The following is a 15,951-nucleotide window of genomic DNA, read 5'->3' on the forward strand; positions in this document are numbered from 1 at the left end:
GGACTGCCGGGGGACTGGTCAGACTGCAGGGTCTCCTACTAGGCACAGCTAGGCTGTGGGTCTGGCCCAAGGGCCATGGTCAGGCTGGTGCTCCGGACTTGCCTTTGGCTCAACACTTGCAGTTTGAAGCTGAGGTCTCCCATTTTCTGGCTGTGAGACCCTTGGCAAGACACCACGCTCCTGATCTGCGAGACCAGTGAATGAAGAGTGGGTGTGGAGGGTGCATGTGAGCCTGCATGTGCAGAGCCCTGGGCAGCGCTGGGAGGCTGCAGGGCGTGGAACGCATTCTTGTCAAAGGTAGCCTACGAGCCTCTGGCTCCTAGTTCACGGACGCTCCCTCAATCTGGACAGCGGTCACCACGGAAACATGCCCCTGTACAAGGCCCTGGAGCAACTGGCCTCCTGTCTTTCTGGAACCATCACTGACTGGCAACTAGGACTAACGGGCTCTAGAGGCAGGGAGGAGCCTTCCCACCCACCAGGAGATGCTGCATTGTGGGTGCTGTGATATGAGGGCCCAGTCTTGGTCAGAACTCTCCAGAAATGTCTATTGTGGGCTCTGATGGAGCCTACCTGGTTCATCTTGGGAAGATCCTTAATCGTCTCCTTCTGAGCCTCTTTCTCCTTGGCCCACATTCGAAGGTAGTGCCGATAGTCCGGAGAGCTGGTCCCCTTCTCCTCTGCGGGTTAGGAGGAAAGAGATACGTCTTCGTCATGTGAGAGAGAGGGCTGGGGGCTGACAGCAGGGAGAGGAGGGCGGGCGTCTTCCGCATGGAGCTACCGGAGCCTGTTACAAAACACCCTGGCATTTGGGAAGGCGGTCATGGGAAAACAACCCACAACAGCCACAGGTTTCCCCTAAATTGCTGAAGTGGTTGGACCGAAGCTGGTGACAGTGGTCCACACTGTCCTTCCTCGGATGAGGAGTCCCAGGGCAGCTGGAGAGAAGCTGGCAAGAGGGTGGGGCTGGCTGGGTGCCCGCGGGGCTGGTGGAGAGCGCAGAGCCTCCTGTGCACCCTGAGGCCTGCTCCCTGATCAGGGGACGCATCCGCCATCTCCCAGGGTAGGGGGCTCCCTGGCAGTGACTGGGGAAAAGACCAGCCAGCAAGAGTGCCTCCACGCTGGGGTCTCTAAGAACAGCAGCAGAGAATGGCCTGTACCTCCTCTCTTTTCCTGGACATCCTCACCGCTACTTCCTTCTTGCTCTTCCTGTGGTAGTGCTTCTGGACAAACGCAAAAATAAAAAGAACATGGAGAACATTCTGCTGTTGGGACTGCAAGCTCCTGGGGTCCTTGAGAGATGTAGTCTGTGTTTCTGTACAGCCTGCCCCAGGCCAGGCCCTGGGGGCAGGTCCCCCATGCCATGCCTCCTGCCTGGCCCACCCCGCCCCACCCTAAGGCACCACAGCAAGGGCCTGAGCATTCCCGCACTTGGTCGGGTTAAAACAAAAGCCGCCAAACGCTCACTTCCTCTTTTCCAAATGAATACAAGTCTCAACATGCTAGTTTTGAAGTGAACAATGATGCGGGCTACAGACCAGTCTGAGGACTAATGAATTCTGTAGTTCCTGCTAGAACTCAGGGGAATCCTAGTGACGCCTTCCACCAGTGCCTGCTGTGCCTGTTAGAGGGGTTGTCTGTGCACAGCTCCTGTGCTCAGTGCAGCGTTTCGGGGAGGACTACACTTGCTGGAGTTGGCGCACACTATACTCCCTGTGTGGGAACATGCACCTGAGGAGGGAAGCAGCCGACCAGCTCTCCTGGAGCTGTTCCCCAGAGGCAGTGTGACTGGTGGGGGCACCTCAGGCACGTCGGCAGCACCCAGTTCTGAGCTGCTCTTGCTGGCTGTGTGGTGGCAGTGAAGGGCACACCTCTCTGGGCTCAGACATCTCACCCTGGAATGGAAGCCCTGCTTCCTGGGAGCCATGTGCGGTCTGAGGCCAGGGCTCTGCACCACCATGCCGCTCCCAGAAGCATGTGGGACAAGCCTAGAGTGGCCTGCTGGTTCCACGTACAACAGAAGGTGTACCTGCTTCTGTAGTTTCTGTCCTTGAAATCAAGGTCCTCAAGCTCAAGTCAGCCTCTGCCACTGTCACCAGGACTGCCATGGGCATCTTGGTACACACTATTTTTGGTTTTCTGAGTCAGTTCCTTGGTGTGCATTATCCCCCACATGAAATCACCAGGTGGCATTATGGTCAGTTTTGCAAGTGTGCTGCATGTCACCAGCTCGACTGCCCAAGCCCAGGGCCTAGAATGCTCCCATCACCTGGGATCAGATGGTCCCAACAGGCTTTAAACATAGCACAGGGATGACTTCTAACAGGCACTCAACATGCGTGTTTTTCCTTAACAAAAAAAGTGATGTGGAGCATGAAGATTTTTCCTAGGAAAGCATCCACTTTTCTTTCTAGCCTCCACTCAGCCACGCTGTCTTTCACACGCTCCGATAGCATTTGTATTTTTCTACTCACATGAAGACAGAATCTCTCTAACATGTGGCCGCAGAGGTCATGCCCGGGGCCTGCTTGGTGCCTAGTGTGGGGGCCTTATTTACTCCCCACCCACAGCAGACATGGAGGCGGTGCAGAGGAGCGGCTTTGCTCTGGGTCCTTCTCAGGACTCATCCCCCACAGGATGAAGTCCCAGAGGGGTCCCTGGGACAAAGAGCTTCCAGGGTTCCTGATAGTGCAGGAGAGTGTCAGGAGGTACAGGGGGCGCCCCTGCCTTCCAGGGACTGACCTTGAGCCTCCCAGGGCAGGAAAAGATCCAGATCTGAGGCCAGAGGAGATGCTGGAAGGGACAGCAGAGGAGAGGCAGAGGGGCAGAGGGGGGAGGAGCCAAGGTCCAGGAAGACAGAGACACAAGAGAAACAGGAGTGAGGACATCCACAGGGGGCGGCCCCAGCCCCCGCCAGCATGGCAGGGCCCAGCCCATGGTCCCCTGGGGAGAACCCCATGCAGCCTGCTCCCTGAGCCCAGGTGGGACTGCTGGCCACTGCCTGAGCCCCGCAGGAAGGCTGCGGTGGCTGCAGGGTGCTGGCTGGGCATGTCAGGTCCAGTGGCCACTCACCTTCTGAGGAGCTGTCCTCTGTGAAATAATGGGCTGCCTCCAGGGCTGACTCGGCTTCCTCTGGGCTCAGAGCTGTGCCCGGAGAGAAGGCAGAGTGAGGGCAGGAGGAAACAAGGAGATCCCCTCAAAGTTAGTTCCCTCCAGCCCTGGGCAGAGGCTTGCTTTCCCCGCCCACAAGCCTGGCCAGTCCTACCACCTGCCCATTACAGTGCCCAGTAATAGTTTTGATGGTGATGATTGGTTATTTGTTACTTTCCTTTTTTTTTTTTTTTTGAAAAGAAGTCTTACTTTTTTTTTTTTTTTTTTTTTTTGAGACGGAGTCTTGCTTTGTCGCCCAGGCTGGAGTGCAGTGGCCGGATCTCAGCTCACTGCAAGCTCCGCCTCCCGGGTTTACGCCATTCTCCTGCCTCAGCCTCCCGAGTAGCTGGGACTACAGGCGCCCACCACCTCGCCCGGCTAGTTTTTTGTATTTTTTAGTAGAGACGGGGTTTCACCATATTAGCCAGGATGGTCTTGATCTCCTGACCTCGTGATCCGCCCGTCTCGGCCTCCCAAAGTGCTGGGATTACAGGCTTGAGCCACCGCGCCCGGCCGAAAAGAAGTCTTACTTTATCGCTCAGGTTGCACTGCAGTCACATGATCTTGGCTCACTGCAACCTCCGCGTCCTGGGTTCAAGTGATTCTCCTGTCTCAGCCTCCCAAGTAGCTGGGACTACAAGTGCGTACCACCATGCTCAGCTAATTTTTGTATTTTTAGTAGAGACAGGTTTCATCATGTTGGCCAGGCTGGTCTCCAACTCCTGACCTCAAGTGATCCACCTGTCTGGGCCTCCTACCGTGCCCAGCTGCTTTTGTGACTTTTTTTTTTTTTTGAGACAGAGTCTTGCTCTGTGGCCCAGGCTGGAGTGCAGTGGCACCATCTCAGCTCACTGCAAGCTCCACCTCCCGGGTTCACGCCATTCTCCTGCCTCAGCCTCCAGAGTAGCTGGGACTACAGGTGCCCACCACCACGCCCGGCTAATTTTTTGTATTTTTAGTAGAGACAGGGTTTCACTGTGTTAGCCAGGATGGTCTCGATCTCCTGACCTCATGATCCGCCCGCCTCGGCCTCCCAAAGTGCTGGGATTACAGGCGTGAGCCACTGCGCCCAAGTCTCTGCTTTCCTGACTTTTACATTGTATTTGAAAAGGAAATACATATCCCAGGTAAAAATCCAATCAACACAATTAGGAGTCCAGTGAATGGCAGCTGCCCTCCTGTCCCATTGACCATCTGGCCAGCGGACCCTTTGGGGGCGTTTCATGCTTCTATGGGCACACAGAGACCGGCCATGCACAGGCAGCTTGCTGCTCTCTCTTTGGGTAGCTCAGAGGCCGTGCTGCGCCGTGTGTGCTGGCCTGCCTCATTCAGTGCAGTCTTTGCTGGAAGTCACCAAGCAGTACCCAGGGTTGCAGATCACATGGTCCTGGGTGACTGTGGCAGGGCATGGGCCGCGGCCCACCAGAGCCCAAGTGTTCTCTGTGTCTGGACAGGACAGGGCAGGGCAGGCTGAGGGGGCTCAGGAGTCTCAGGGTAGCCCTGCATGCTCTCAACCCTGGGACCTAGGCCCAGTGGGGTCTGTCCCACCAGAGCCTCTTTGGTGAGCCAGCCACAAACGAGAACAGCTGTGTCAAGAGCCTTTCGGCCCCGGAGGCACAGAGCAATGGCCTGTCAGCTTTAAAAATCACAGGTCTGGGCCCCATCACAGGCAATCAGGAGAGAATCTTCTCAGGTGAAGCCCAGCCCCAGTACTCTAAAAATCCCCAGGGTTGGTTCTGAGGGCAGCTGCTGACCTCAGATGGCAAGCGACAGCAGGGACCTGGGGGCAGGTCCAGCCAGAGCAGAGCGCCTGGCCCAGGATTTCCACCTGCCTCGCCCTTCTTTCTTTCTATGATGACGGAGATGACCCCTCCTTGGAGCACTGTCCATGCAGCCACCCCTGCTGAGCCCCCAGACAGCCTGTCGCCAATGCAGCCCTACTCGGCTCCAGCACCGCTGCGAGGCCAGAGAGAAGTGGCCCCTCCTCATGGCCATGTGAGGATTCTCCAGCTGAACCTCTGGGAATAAACCCTTAAGAAACTTGACAAATTAATGCAGCAGTTTTGGTTCCAGCCCTGAAGCTCCACTCATGGCCCTCCTCGTGGGGTTTGGGTCCAGCTGCCTCCTCGGTGGGAGTTCTGTTCCCAGTGGTGCCCGGTCACCCGTGGGATTCTCCTCCATGTCCTTTCCCAGGCCAAGGCCCTGCTCTTAGACCTCTGTCAGGTGCTCAAGCTCCCGTTCCCTCTCCTCCAATGTGAAACTCCAGCCTGTGGAGCTGCTGTGCCCCCTTAAGGCGCCACAGTCCCACAGAGGCCTGTCCTCTGCAGCTGAACTTCCGGACAAATGGGAGATCCTGGCTGGGGAGTGGGCAGGAGGCTCTCACCTGGGGGAAGGTGTAGCTTGTAGAGCACCTTGAGCTTCTCTGTCAGGTCCCCGTGGTACATCCCGCCTGTGGAGAAGGCCAGGGAAGGGGCTGGGGCTGGCAAGATGGCTGCAGAGCCCCTTCCACGGGGTACGAGTGGGACCCTCTTCACAGCCTGCGCTGCCCAGCTCCCTCCTGGAGAGGTCACGGGGTGAGTCCCAGGCCTCCTGTCTCCCTGGTGCCCTGCTGGGAAGGCTCAGCCCTTCCCTGGGGCTGGCAGACCAGCTTCTAGCAGCCCCAGACTGCATGTGGGAGGGGAGCGGGCAAGGCTCCTGCTGGACCCCCTCTCGGCTCCTGTGGGTAAACTGTTCTTCCCGTATCTAGGGCCAGGGGCACAAGCAACCCCCTCCTGGCTGCAGTGGGGACAGACAGGAGAAGCTGGCATTTGGAAGGCTTCCTGGGAAAGGGTAAGGGAGGGTCGGCCCCTGGTAGGCCCTGCAGGCACTCACTCATCCCCGTCACGAACTCCTTGAAGTTGATCAGCGAGTCCTTGTTTTTGTCCAGGAGCCTGAACATGCGACCTGCCAGCACAGGCGTGTGGGAGCCGCAGGCCCAGGGTGTCAGGCTGGCAAAGAGTTCCCGGAACTGGCTGGCATCAATCCGGTACTGCTCCAGGTAGGGCAGGCTGGGGTCCCGACGGCCGGCCACTGTGTGGCTGCTCCCCCAGTACTGGCTCGCCAGGTGCTTGGCCTGTGGGACACAGTCTGGTGAGATGGCCCAGCTGCTAAGCCTGTGGGTGGAGGGGACCCCTAGGCTGGTGATGTGTCCACCCTCCCCCTCCATCCAAGCCTGCGGAGCCCTGGGTTGGTGAGCACTGGCCAGACACCGCAGCACCTCCTGAAAGCTCTCAGGGTATCATCAGTCCCCTGTTAACAGATGGGGAGGGGGTTGGCTGACAGAGTCCTTGGCAGCCTGCAGAGGGCAGAGCTGGTCTGCTGGCCCCAGAGAAGAGCTGAGCCTTCCTGGCAGGGCTCCAGGGAAACAAGAGGCCCGAGGCTTGCTCTCACTCCTGTGACCTCTCTAGGAGGCAGGCAGAGCTGGCTCAACTGTTGTGACACCAGGGCCACAGTCCAGTGGCCACCTTGAGCACAGAACCTGAGGCAGCTGGAGAGGTGGATGTGAACTGGTAACAAGAACAGAAAGGCAGTCATTCCAACTATCAAGGCTGGGTCTCTTGCTAAAAGCACAAGAGCAAGAAAAATTATCTTCGCACTGGAGTTACTGAGAAGAGAGTATGGCCCTGGAGCTGTGACGACAGTCCTGGCACTGTAGGAAAAGCAGTGCAGAGGACATCAGAGGTGGGGGAGCCTGACGGCACATTTGAGCACCTGGATCCAGCCATGTCTGAAGTTTGCATTGATAGACTTTTCAGTTACAGGGGCAACGCATTCCCTCTTCTGTGAAAGATGACTTGAATGGATTTTTTGCCATTTAAGAGGTCCTGCCTAAACTCCAAGAAAGATTCGATTCTACCACATGAGGTTCATGGCAACTGCATCTGAGGATGCACTTAGATCTATTTCTCTATTTCTATTCTATTCCCTATTTCTATTTCTATCCTCTATTTCTTTTCTTTTCTTTTTTTTTTTTTTTTTTTGAGACGGAGTCTCACTCTGTCACCCAGGCTGGAGTGCAGTGGCCGGATCTCAGCTCACTGCAAGCTCCGCCTCCCGGGTTCACGCCATTCTCCTGCCTCAGCCTCCCGAGTAGCTGGGACTACAGGCGCCGCCACCGCGCCCGGCTGGTTTTTTTGTATTTTTTTAGTAGAGACGGGGTTTCACCATGTTAGCCAGGATGGTCTCGATCTCCTGACCTCGTGATCCGCCCGTCTCGGCCTCCCAAAGTGCTGGGATGACAGGCTTGAGCCACCACGCCCGGCCTCTATCCTCTGTTTCTAAGAGGATACTCTTGGATCTATTTCTTTTCTGGCAGGAAGCTAGGAAGCTAGGAAGGGGTCCTGCCCTGGCTCTGAGCTGTCACCTTAAACACCATGTAAAGGTCCTCCAGCTCTTCAATTGAGAAACCAATGTCCACAGGTATAGCTCGGACCTAGAAGGAAGGAGAAACAGGGTGTATGGCTGGATCACAAGCTCCTGCCACAGAAGTACAGCACTCCGTGGGAGTATCCTCAGCAGATGAAGGCAAGGGTGTGAACCACCTCTCAGTGGCCCAGCACTCAAGGGCAGACCCTTCAGGAGAGGGCGAGGCCCACAGCCATCCCTGACTCCCCACCCACCAGTCAGCTCACACTCCTGGGCTCCTTCCCAGGATGGGCTTGGGGGAGCCTCTCTCCTCAACATACAGTTGAGGTTGAAGGGTGAGGAATGCTCATTTGCCTCCCATCATCTGGATCCCTGCGGAGACCCTGGTGCCAGCTCCGTAGAAGGAGCCCTCGAACCTGCCAGCCAGTGCTCCTTTGTTTTGATTGGCCGAAGCAGCCAGTCTCTGGTGCTGTGACCCAATGTCTTTACCGTGTCCCACAAGCCTGCAGGAGGGCTGGGAGTGTGGAAACAATGGAAGAAGTCCCCGCCTTTGGGGGCAGAGACCACGAACAGGTCTTGCAGTACAGGGTGGCAGGGAGGGCCTGGCCCCTCCAGAAACGAGGACAGAAGCTTGTGGCAGAGACATGGCATTTGGGGTGTGTGGAGGGTGGTGGCATGTTGCCGCCACCTGGGAGTGGGGCAGGGAACACATGGCACAGCCAGGCTGGGCGGGCTTGGCCCAGAGGGCATGTGGCTGTCAGGGTGGCAGCCATCTGAGAAGCTTCCCGGTGACTCACCCACCAGCAGAGAAAAGTGACTGGGACCTCTCCCCACATTCCCACCTACACCCCTGGATCTGGTCCCATGAATCCTACCATGATGTACGTACCAAAGCAGTGTAGGACAGTGGGTGCGGTGGAGCCCTGCACCCGCCCTGCTCTGTGGAGAGGGCTCCGCTGCCCCCCGGCCCAGCCCCCGCCCAGCCCCGCTGGCACCCATACCACACTCCTCTTGGCTGTGTCCTCCAAGGACTGGATCACTTTCAGCCTCTGTTTAAACCGCATCTGCTCGATGTCCTCGGCCCTCAGGCTGCTGAATTTCTACAGGCAGAGGTGACTTGGTGAGATCGAGCCAACTGCAGGGCAGAGGGCCGCCACCTGCCCGTAGCTACCCCAACCCACAGGCCAGATGGAGTGGCCTGGCCAAACTGACCCCACTGGATGCTGACCTCATAGGACACTTTCAGGAGCTCAAAGATGTCCACCTCTGCAGGGGGGTCATCGCCGCTGGTCAGCAAAGCATGGAGGTGTGGGATAGGAGGAGAGACACTCTGCTTATTGACCACATTATCCAGGTATCTACAAAAGGCAGAGGACAACAGTCCAGACCACGCCCAGGCAGAGGGAGCCTCCTTCCCACAGCTGGGTGATGCGGAGGGACCCAATGTTTACACAGACTCCTAACAAGGAGTGTGCTGAGGACTGGGCACCCTGCAGGAGGGCAGAGGTGTGCCCCGGCAGGGCCCCCAGCAAGCTTGGGAGCTCTCTACAGGGCAGTGCTCCCAACAAGGCCTGAGCACTCACCCTGAGGACACCAGGCTGTTTTCTTAGTGGGGGGGTCCCCTGGGCAGGAATGCTTTATAACCCCAGGCCCTAACCAGATGGAAGGATAAGCTTCCTCCCTTTGGCGGGACCCTGGGGACGTGGGACCTTCTCGCCCTGGCCAGGAAGATTCAGGGATCAAAGGTTGAGTCGCAGGAGAAAGTCAGGTATGGGGAGGCCTGCTGCAGCTCAGGGAATCAGCTTCTCCAGGGACACAGCCCTGGGGATGAAGCCCGACCTCGGTCAGCTGCCCTAGCCCCGGCAGAGTTCATGGCCTCCCTGGCTCTCTGGGCTGAGCCTGACCTCAGCTGGGAGGAGGTAGCTGATTCCCCATGCCCATGGCCCTGATAGTATCCCCTGCTCTGGAGGAGGCCCCACCCACTTGTAGGAAGGGGCAGGAAACCAGCCAGACTCCGGCCACAGGCTGAGTATCTTGACATCAGTGTGAACCAAAAGCTACTTAGGCCCACAGTAGGGAGGTGACAACTCTGCTGGATCTAGACAGTCCCAGGCAGCACCTGGCCTGGCCACAGGCAAGTGGTAGAGTCCCAGGCTGTTCCCGGGGGCTGGGGGCATTCTAGGTCAGACAAATACACTATGTAGGAGGGTGGGATTGCACAGAGCTCAGGGCAGGGCAGAGGGTAGCCAGGAGGGGCCGGGGCGTGAAGGCCAGGCTGGGGGCTCAGACAGTGCTTTTGTACAGAGGACCCAGGCGAGGGGGAGGGCCAGGTCTGATCAGAGTCCTGGGATGCAGGCAGGTGAAAGACCTGAGAGGGGAACCCCAGGGAAAGGGCATGGTGGGCCTGGGCTGAGGCAGCAGGCTGAAGGGAAGGGGGGAAGGGACTGGATCCCAGACAGAATCTGCAAGGCATGGGATGTGGGGACTAAGGAGCGCGTGGAGGGGCTGGGATGACCCTGGGCCTCTGGCGTGACTAGCAGGACATCAGCTCATCCAGCTGTTCCAGTGGGCCCAGGGCAGGCCTGCTCCCTCCAGGGCGTGGGGTCTGCACTGCAGCTGAGCTTGGGGAGCTATGACCAGGACCACCTGGTGGACATGAAATGCCCAGCTGTGCCACCAACTGTAATTGTGGTCACTGGATCTTGGCTCTGGGTTGCCCCTAGGAGAAGCATCCCCACCCCCCAATCTGAGCGGCGGCCCTCCAGCCAGCGTGCTCTGCCCACAGCTCCTGCTTTATTCCTCCTGGCACCTATCACTGAGCGCTGCTTCATCTCCCACTAGAAAGGAGACGGCTCCTGACCCCAGAGCACCCCCGGGTCCAGCTGCGGCCTGGCACTTCGCAGACACAGTCACTGGAGGCTGACTGGACAGTGCCCATGGCTGGTGAGGGGTTCTGCTGCGAGCCCCTAGCAGGAGAAGGAGCCCGGCATGTCACCTGCCCAGCATGGTCATGGCCTCGCCCTCGTCGCTGCAGCCCAGCAGCTGCTCCATGTTGGCGTCCAGGACGGCCAGGGCCACCTGCAGGATCACCTTGATGCCCTCATAGAAAAAGCAGTCGACGATGACCACAGCGCTCTCGAAGGGCATGACACTGAGGAAGAGGGTCAGGAACCAGGACAGCGAGATGCTGGAGATCACCCCCAGGTCCTGCATCTTCTCTGAGAGCTGCGGCAGGAAGTCTCTTGTGAGCTCTTCGAAGATGCCTTGGTCCACCAGGGCTCCTGCGGGCAGGATAAGTGAGGCTGATGGTGAGCCCACCCCATGGCCTGGGTGGGCCCTCGCCTGCAGCCTACCAGCCCTGGCCACTCCAGCATTGCCAGCTTTTCAGTGAGGGCTGAAGGGGACTTGGACTGCCGGGAGAAAACAAGGACGAAAAAACCCTTCAAGTCTTCTCTCTACAGCTTCCAAACCACTGGGCGAAATAACTATTTCTTCCACTACACTTGAATTTTATTTGGGGGAAATACTGATTTCTCCCTGAGGCATGAGAGGTAAACAGCGCCCTCAGTGACTGTGTCCCACCCTGATGACTGTGAACAGATGCAGCTCTGAAGGGCTCTAAGAGCGGTAACTCCAAACACCAGACGGCAGGGGAAGGACAGGATAACACACTTAAATATGAACTTAATTAAATACTCTTGCAAGTCATTTCCATTTAGTAACAGATTTCACTGGATGTGAGTTCAGTAAAGTTGAGCATCAGGTTACATGGGGGATATACACTCTCTAGTTTTGATGTTTGAAATTTTCTATAATTGGAAAGCTGACAGAAAGTTAGATGCATAGGAACTTAGGCTCTGAGGGGACTTTTACAAATCACCGAATGTGTAATACTACCCTCTAACTCCTAGGGAACCACGTGAAGCCTGGAGCTTGGCCTGGGAAGGGCTGCCGCCCTCATGGAACCAGCAGGCACCTGGAGACTCAGGCAAGGCGGCACCTGGGGACACTCACCCACCACCCTGGTGTTGTAGTAGTCGGGCAGCATGCGCTCGCACAGGGCCACCAGGAGCCAGAAGGCCTCCTCCTCACTGCCATAGAGCAGGAGCACCGAGGTCACGATGTTCATCGCCTGCCGGGCAGACACAGCCGGGGAAGGCTTGCACTGCTGGCCAGCAAATTAAATTGTCTCTCCCTACCCCTCCCAGCTGCCCCCTCCCTAAAAGGGCCCACATGATCTCCTTCTTTTTGTTGTTGTTATTTTTATTATTTTTCAGGTTCTCATGGTAAAGATTAATGGCCTCCTACAAGCAAGTTTGCCTCTTCAGGAGTGCTGGGCATCTGGTAATGAGAAACTGCCCTGCCCAACTCCGGGAAATGTCAAAAGGCAATTTGTAGGAAACTGATTGAACAGAGAGTCGGCCAACTCCTTCAAACTGCGTCAGAAGGCACTGGGAAACCAGAGAAAGTGGACATCAACACATTACACTTCTGCAAAGTGGTGTTGGGTGTCGGAGGTGGGACGCGTGACCGAGCTGACGTGGAGGTGAGCCACGTGGCCAGAGCCCCACACCAAGGCCACTCACTGGGCACAGAACTAGGACCACACATAGCCCTAGCTGCTAACAAGACCTTTAAGGCAAACAGAATGCCATTTGACTCAGCCAGGAAAATGCCTGGAGTTAAAACCAAAAGCTGCCAGAACTACTAACCCAAAGCATAATTAAATACCCTCATGCCCATCACTATAACAGAATATAGCAAGTGTTGATGAGGATGTGGAGAAATCGAAACCCTTGTGAACTGCTGGTGGGAATATAAAATGGTGCAGCTGCTGGGGAAGAAGTATGCAGTTCCTCAAAAAATTAAAAATAGGCCAGGCCACAGTAGCTCACGCCTTCTAATTCCAGCACTTTAGGAGGCTGACGAGGGTGGATCACTTGAGTCCAGGAGTTCAAGATCAGCCTGGGCCACACAGTGAGACCCTGTCTCTACAAAAAATACAAAACAGAGCTGGGCGTGGTGGTGTGCCCCTGCAGCCCCAGCTACCCAGGAGGCTGAGGTGAGAGATCGATTGAGCCCAGTAGATGGAGGCTGCAGTGAGCCATGATCGTGCCACTGACCTCTACTGTGGGCAACAGAAGGAGATCCTGTCTCAAAAAAAAAGCCCAGGAATGGTGGCTGGTAGCTCACGTCTGTAATCTCAGCATTTTGAGAGGCTGAGGCAGAAGGATCACTTGAGCCTAGGAGTTTGAGGCCTGTCTGGGCAAGACAGTGAGACCCCATGTCTTAAAAAAAAAAAATAGCTGGGTATGGTGGCATATGCCTGTAGTCCCAGCTACTTGGGAGGCTGAGACAGGAGGATTCCCTTGTCCAAGGAGCTTGAGACCAGCCTGGACAACATAGCAACACCCTGTCTCTAAAAAAATTAATTAAATAAATTAAAAATAGAAATATTGGCCAGGCACAGTGGCTCATGCCCATAATCCCAGCACTTCGGGAGGCCAAGGCAGGTGGATCACCTGATGTCAGGAGTTCAAGACCAGCTTGGCCAATATGGCAAAACCCCGTCTCTACTAAAAATGCAAAACATTAGCTGGGCAACGCGGCATGTGTCTGTAATCCCAGCTACTCGGGAGGCTGAGGCAGGAGAATCAATTGAACCTGGGAGGTGGAGGTTGCAGTGAGCCGAGATTGCGCCACTGCACTCCAGCCTGGGCAACAAGAGTGAGATTCCATCTCAAAAAAAAAAAAAAGAAAAGAAAATGTGGTCTATGTAATATGATTGAGTCTTAGAAAGAAAAGAAATTCTTTTTTTTTTTTGAGATGGAGTCTCGCTGTGTCGCCCAGGCTGGAGTGCAGTGGCGCGATCTCGGCTCCCTGCAAGCTCCTCCTCCCAGGTTCACACCATTCTCCTGTCTCAGTCTCCCGAGTAGCTGGGACTACAGGCGCCTGCCACCTTGCCTGGCTAATTTTTTGTATTTTTAGTAGAGACGGGGTTTCACCGTTTAGCTAGGATGGTCTTGATCTCCTGGCCTTGTGATCTGCCCGCCTCGGCCTCCCAAAGTGCTAGGATCATAGGTGTGAGCCACCGCGCCTAGCCCGAAAGAAAGGAAATTCTGACACATTCATATGACATGGATGACCCTTGAGGATATCATGCTAAGTGAAATAAGCCAGGCACAGAAAGGCAAATACTGTATTATTTCACATATATGGGACACAGTCGTCCAGTTCATAGCAATGGAAAGTAGAACAGTGGTTGCTATGGTGGTTGGGGCATGTTTAATGGGCACAGAGCTTTGGTTTTGCAAGATGAAAAGAGGTCTGGGGATGGATGGCGGTGACGGGTGCACAACAGTGTGAATGTGCTTAAAGCACTGAGCTGTACACTTAAAAATGGTGAACATGGCAAATTTTATGTTCTGTTTACTTATTTTACCAAACACATAAAACAATCGAATGCTGCTGGGACTCAGACAAAAGGAGCAAGAGGACAACTTCTATTTGGCATGGGGATGAGATGAGCAAGTAATACTGTTTTTAAATTACGTCTTTTTCTGCAGCTGGGCTCCTTCCTTGGGACATGAGGCAGGGTCACCACACAGGCCTGGGACCACAGGGACCTGCTCCTGTGAGCCTCTGGTGGCAGATGCTGTCTCTGGGCCCCTGTCAGGCCCCTTACCTGGCAGTAGCCGATGGTGGGGTTTCGGAAGGCATAGGCGGTCAGCACCCGCCGGAGGGCAGCAATGCCGAGCTCATTCTGGAAGGCAGGGTGCTCGGGCATGGAGCGGTGCAGGTCTCGCTCGATCTCCTCTGTGGCCAGGCTATACTTCCCAGTGGACTTCTCCACCAGCTCAGCATAGTAGCCGGGGTGAGTCACCATCTCATTCCAGGCCCCTGGGGAGACACGGGTGCCGGCTGTCTCTGTCCTTCTTCTGGTACTTTGGGGGCAGTAACAGGGCAGGTTGGAGATACCGGTGTCCCACAGAGGAGAGGTGGGACTTGGGATCAAGCACAAGCTGCGAGGCAAGCTTTCCCTTGTGCTCCCGGGGAGGCTGTTCTACCTGAAAGTTCAAGTGGCTGACTTGCCTCCTCCAGAAAACCACGGGTGTGAATGCTGTCAGAGCCCGTCCCAAGGAAAGGAGGCCTCTAGGGGACCCGTTTCCCTCCCACTGTGGGCAGGAGGGCACCACCTGGCCAGCAGAGTGCCTGGCCCCCAGCCTCTGTCCGCTGGGATGCTCCTCCTGGTTGGGCCCCTGGCCATGGCCCAGAGCCCGGATCCCGGCTATGTGAAAGTTGGGAGCTCCTGCCTGGCCAGCTTAAGAGGCAGAGGTTGCAGTGAGCTGAGATTGCATCGGTTCAGGCCGGTTCAGGACCAGACGAGCTCACATGGCGAGAGCTTGGGGGCTGTGACTGGCTGAGACATGGAGAGAGCTTGGGGGCTGTGACTGGCTGAGCTGAGGCTGGGGGTGGCTGCATCCCACTCACCAGAGAAGAGGAGCCATAGCTCTCCCCGGAGGCTCTCAGGGATGCCCTTCAGGACCAGTGCCCGTGTCTTGGCTGTGCGGTACATGCACACGCCGCGCCCATACTCGAAGAAGTGGATGTGCCATGATTCCTCTTTCATCTTCTCCTTGGCCTGAGGGAAAAGCGCATCAGGGAGCCTGGGGGCCGAAGCACATCTGAGTGCCAAGGCCTAGGCCACGCCGAAAGCCTCGTGAACACTCCAGACAGTGCTGGCCTGCAGGTGTGGCCTTCCTCACGATTCCTGGGAAAGACCAGGCCGCGCTGAGCCACACCTCCCAAGGCTCAGGAGACCAGCTCCTCAGTGGGAAGGCCCTTCCCTTCAGAGGCCTGGAGCCCGTGGCAAACAGCACCACTGAGCAGGTAAGTGGAGCCCCCGAGAGAGTGCCTGCTCTGTCCCACGCTGCCAGGGTGCAGCCTGGATGGGCACTGCCCAGTGGTCAGCCTAGGGCCCTGAGGGAAGGCACAGGCCCAGGACTGGATCCAGCTTTCCTCCTGAGGGCTCCGCTCTGGACGGAGGCTGGAGTGCCGGCGCTCAGGGCTCACCCCCTTGGCTCCAAGGTCCTCCATGGGCGAGTTTTTCTGGAAGAGCTTGAGCAGGCCCTGGGATGCGGTTGGCACCTCCTGCGCACAGAAGCTCTGTCGGCTGCTGAGGGGAGAGGCTGGGCTGGCAGGCTGCTCCGGCACCTCCTGAGGAGCTGGAGACTAGAAAATAAAACAGGGAAGGGGACACCTAACAACTGTGCTGCCGGGCAGCCTCTGACGCGCTGTCCACCCACAGCTGGACTGGGGCCTGGTGCAGAAAGGGCCATGGGGGCGAGCGGTGCATGGAGAAGAGCCTGTCTGGTTGGGCCGGAGGCTGTGGCTGCA

At 56.7% G+C, this 15,951-nt stretch overlaps 1 protein-coding gene across 4 annotated transcripts in view; it reads right to left on the reverse strand.

The window, feature by feature from the left end:
* TBC1D9B (TBC1 domain family member 9B) overlaps positions 1-15,951 on the reverse strand; it is a 42,377-nt gene that overhangs the window by 3,068 nt on the left and 23,358 nt on the right. The window contains exons 8-21 of one of the 4 annotated variants that reach the window (XM_045395066.3): positions 15,628-15,786; positions 15,046-15,196; positions 14,240-14,454; positions 11,569-11,686; positions 10,550-10,835; positions 8,783-8,912; positions 8,556-8,654; positions 7,553-7,621; positions 6,022-6,262; positions 5,534-5,599; positions 3,073-3,144; positions 2,743-2,793; positions 1,161-1,223; positions 574-680 (exon numbers count right to left, since the gene is read on the reverse strand). In XM_045395066.3, coding sequence (XP_045251001.2) covers positions 574-680; positions 1,161-1,223; positions 2,743-2,793; positions 3,073-3,144; positions 5,534-5,599; positions 6,022-6,262; positions 7,553-7,621; positions 8,556-8,654; positions 8,783-8,912; positions 10,550-10,835; positions 11,569-11,686; positions 14,240-14,454; positions 15,046-15,196; positions 15,628-15,786 — 1,827 coding nt within the window. Of the gene's footprint in view, positions 1-573; positions 681-1,160; positions 1,224-2,742; positions 2,794-3,072; positions 3,145-5,533; positions 5,708-6,021; positions 6,263-7,552; positions 7,622-8,555; positions 8,655-8,782; positions 8,913-10,549; positions 10,836-11,568; positions 11,687-14,239; positions 14,455-15,045; positions 15,197-15,627; positions 15,787-15,951 lie in introns of all 4 variants that reach the window. The other 3 variants (XM_045395063.3, XM_045395067.3, XM_045395064.3) reach the window with 3 other exon arrangements.

The sequence above is a fragment of the Macaca fascicularis genome, chromosome 6 (genome assembly GCF_037993035.2).
Source record: "Macaca fascicularis isolate 582-1 chromosome 6, T2T-MFA8v1.1".
NCBI lineage: Eukaryota > Metazoa > Chordata > Mammalia > Primates > Cercopithecidae > Macaca > Macaca fascicularis.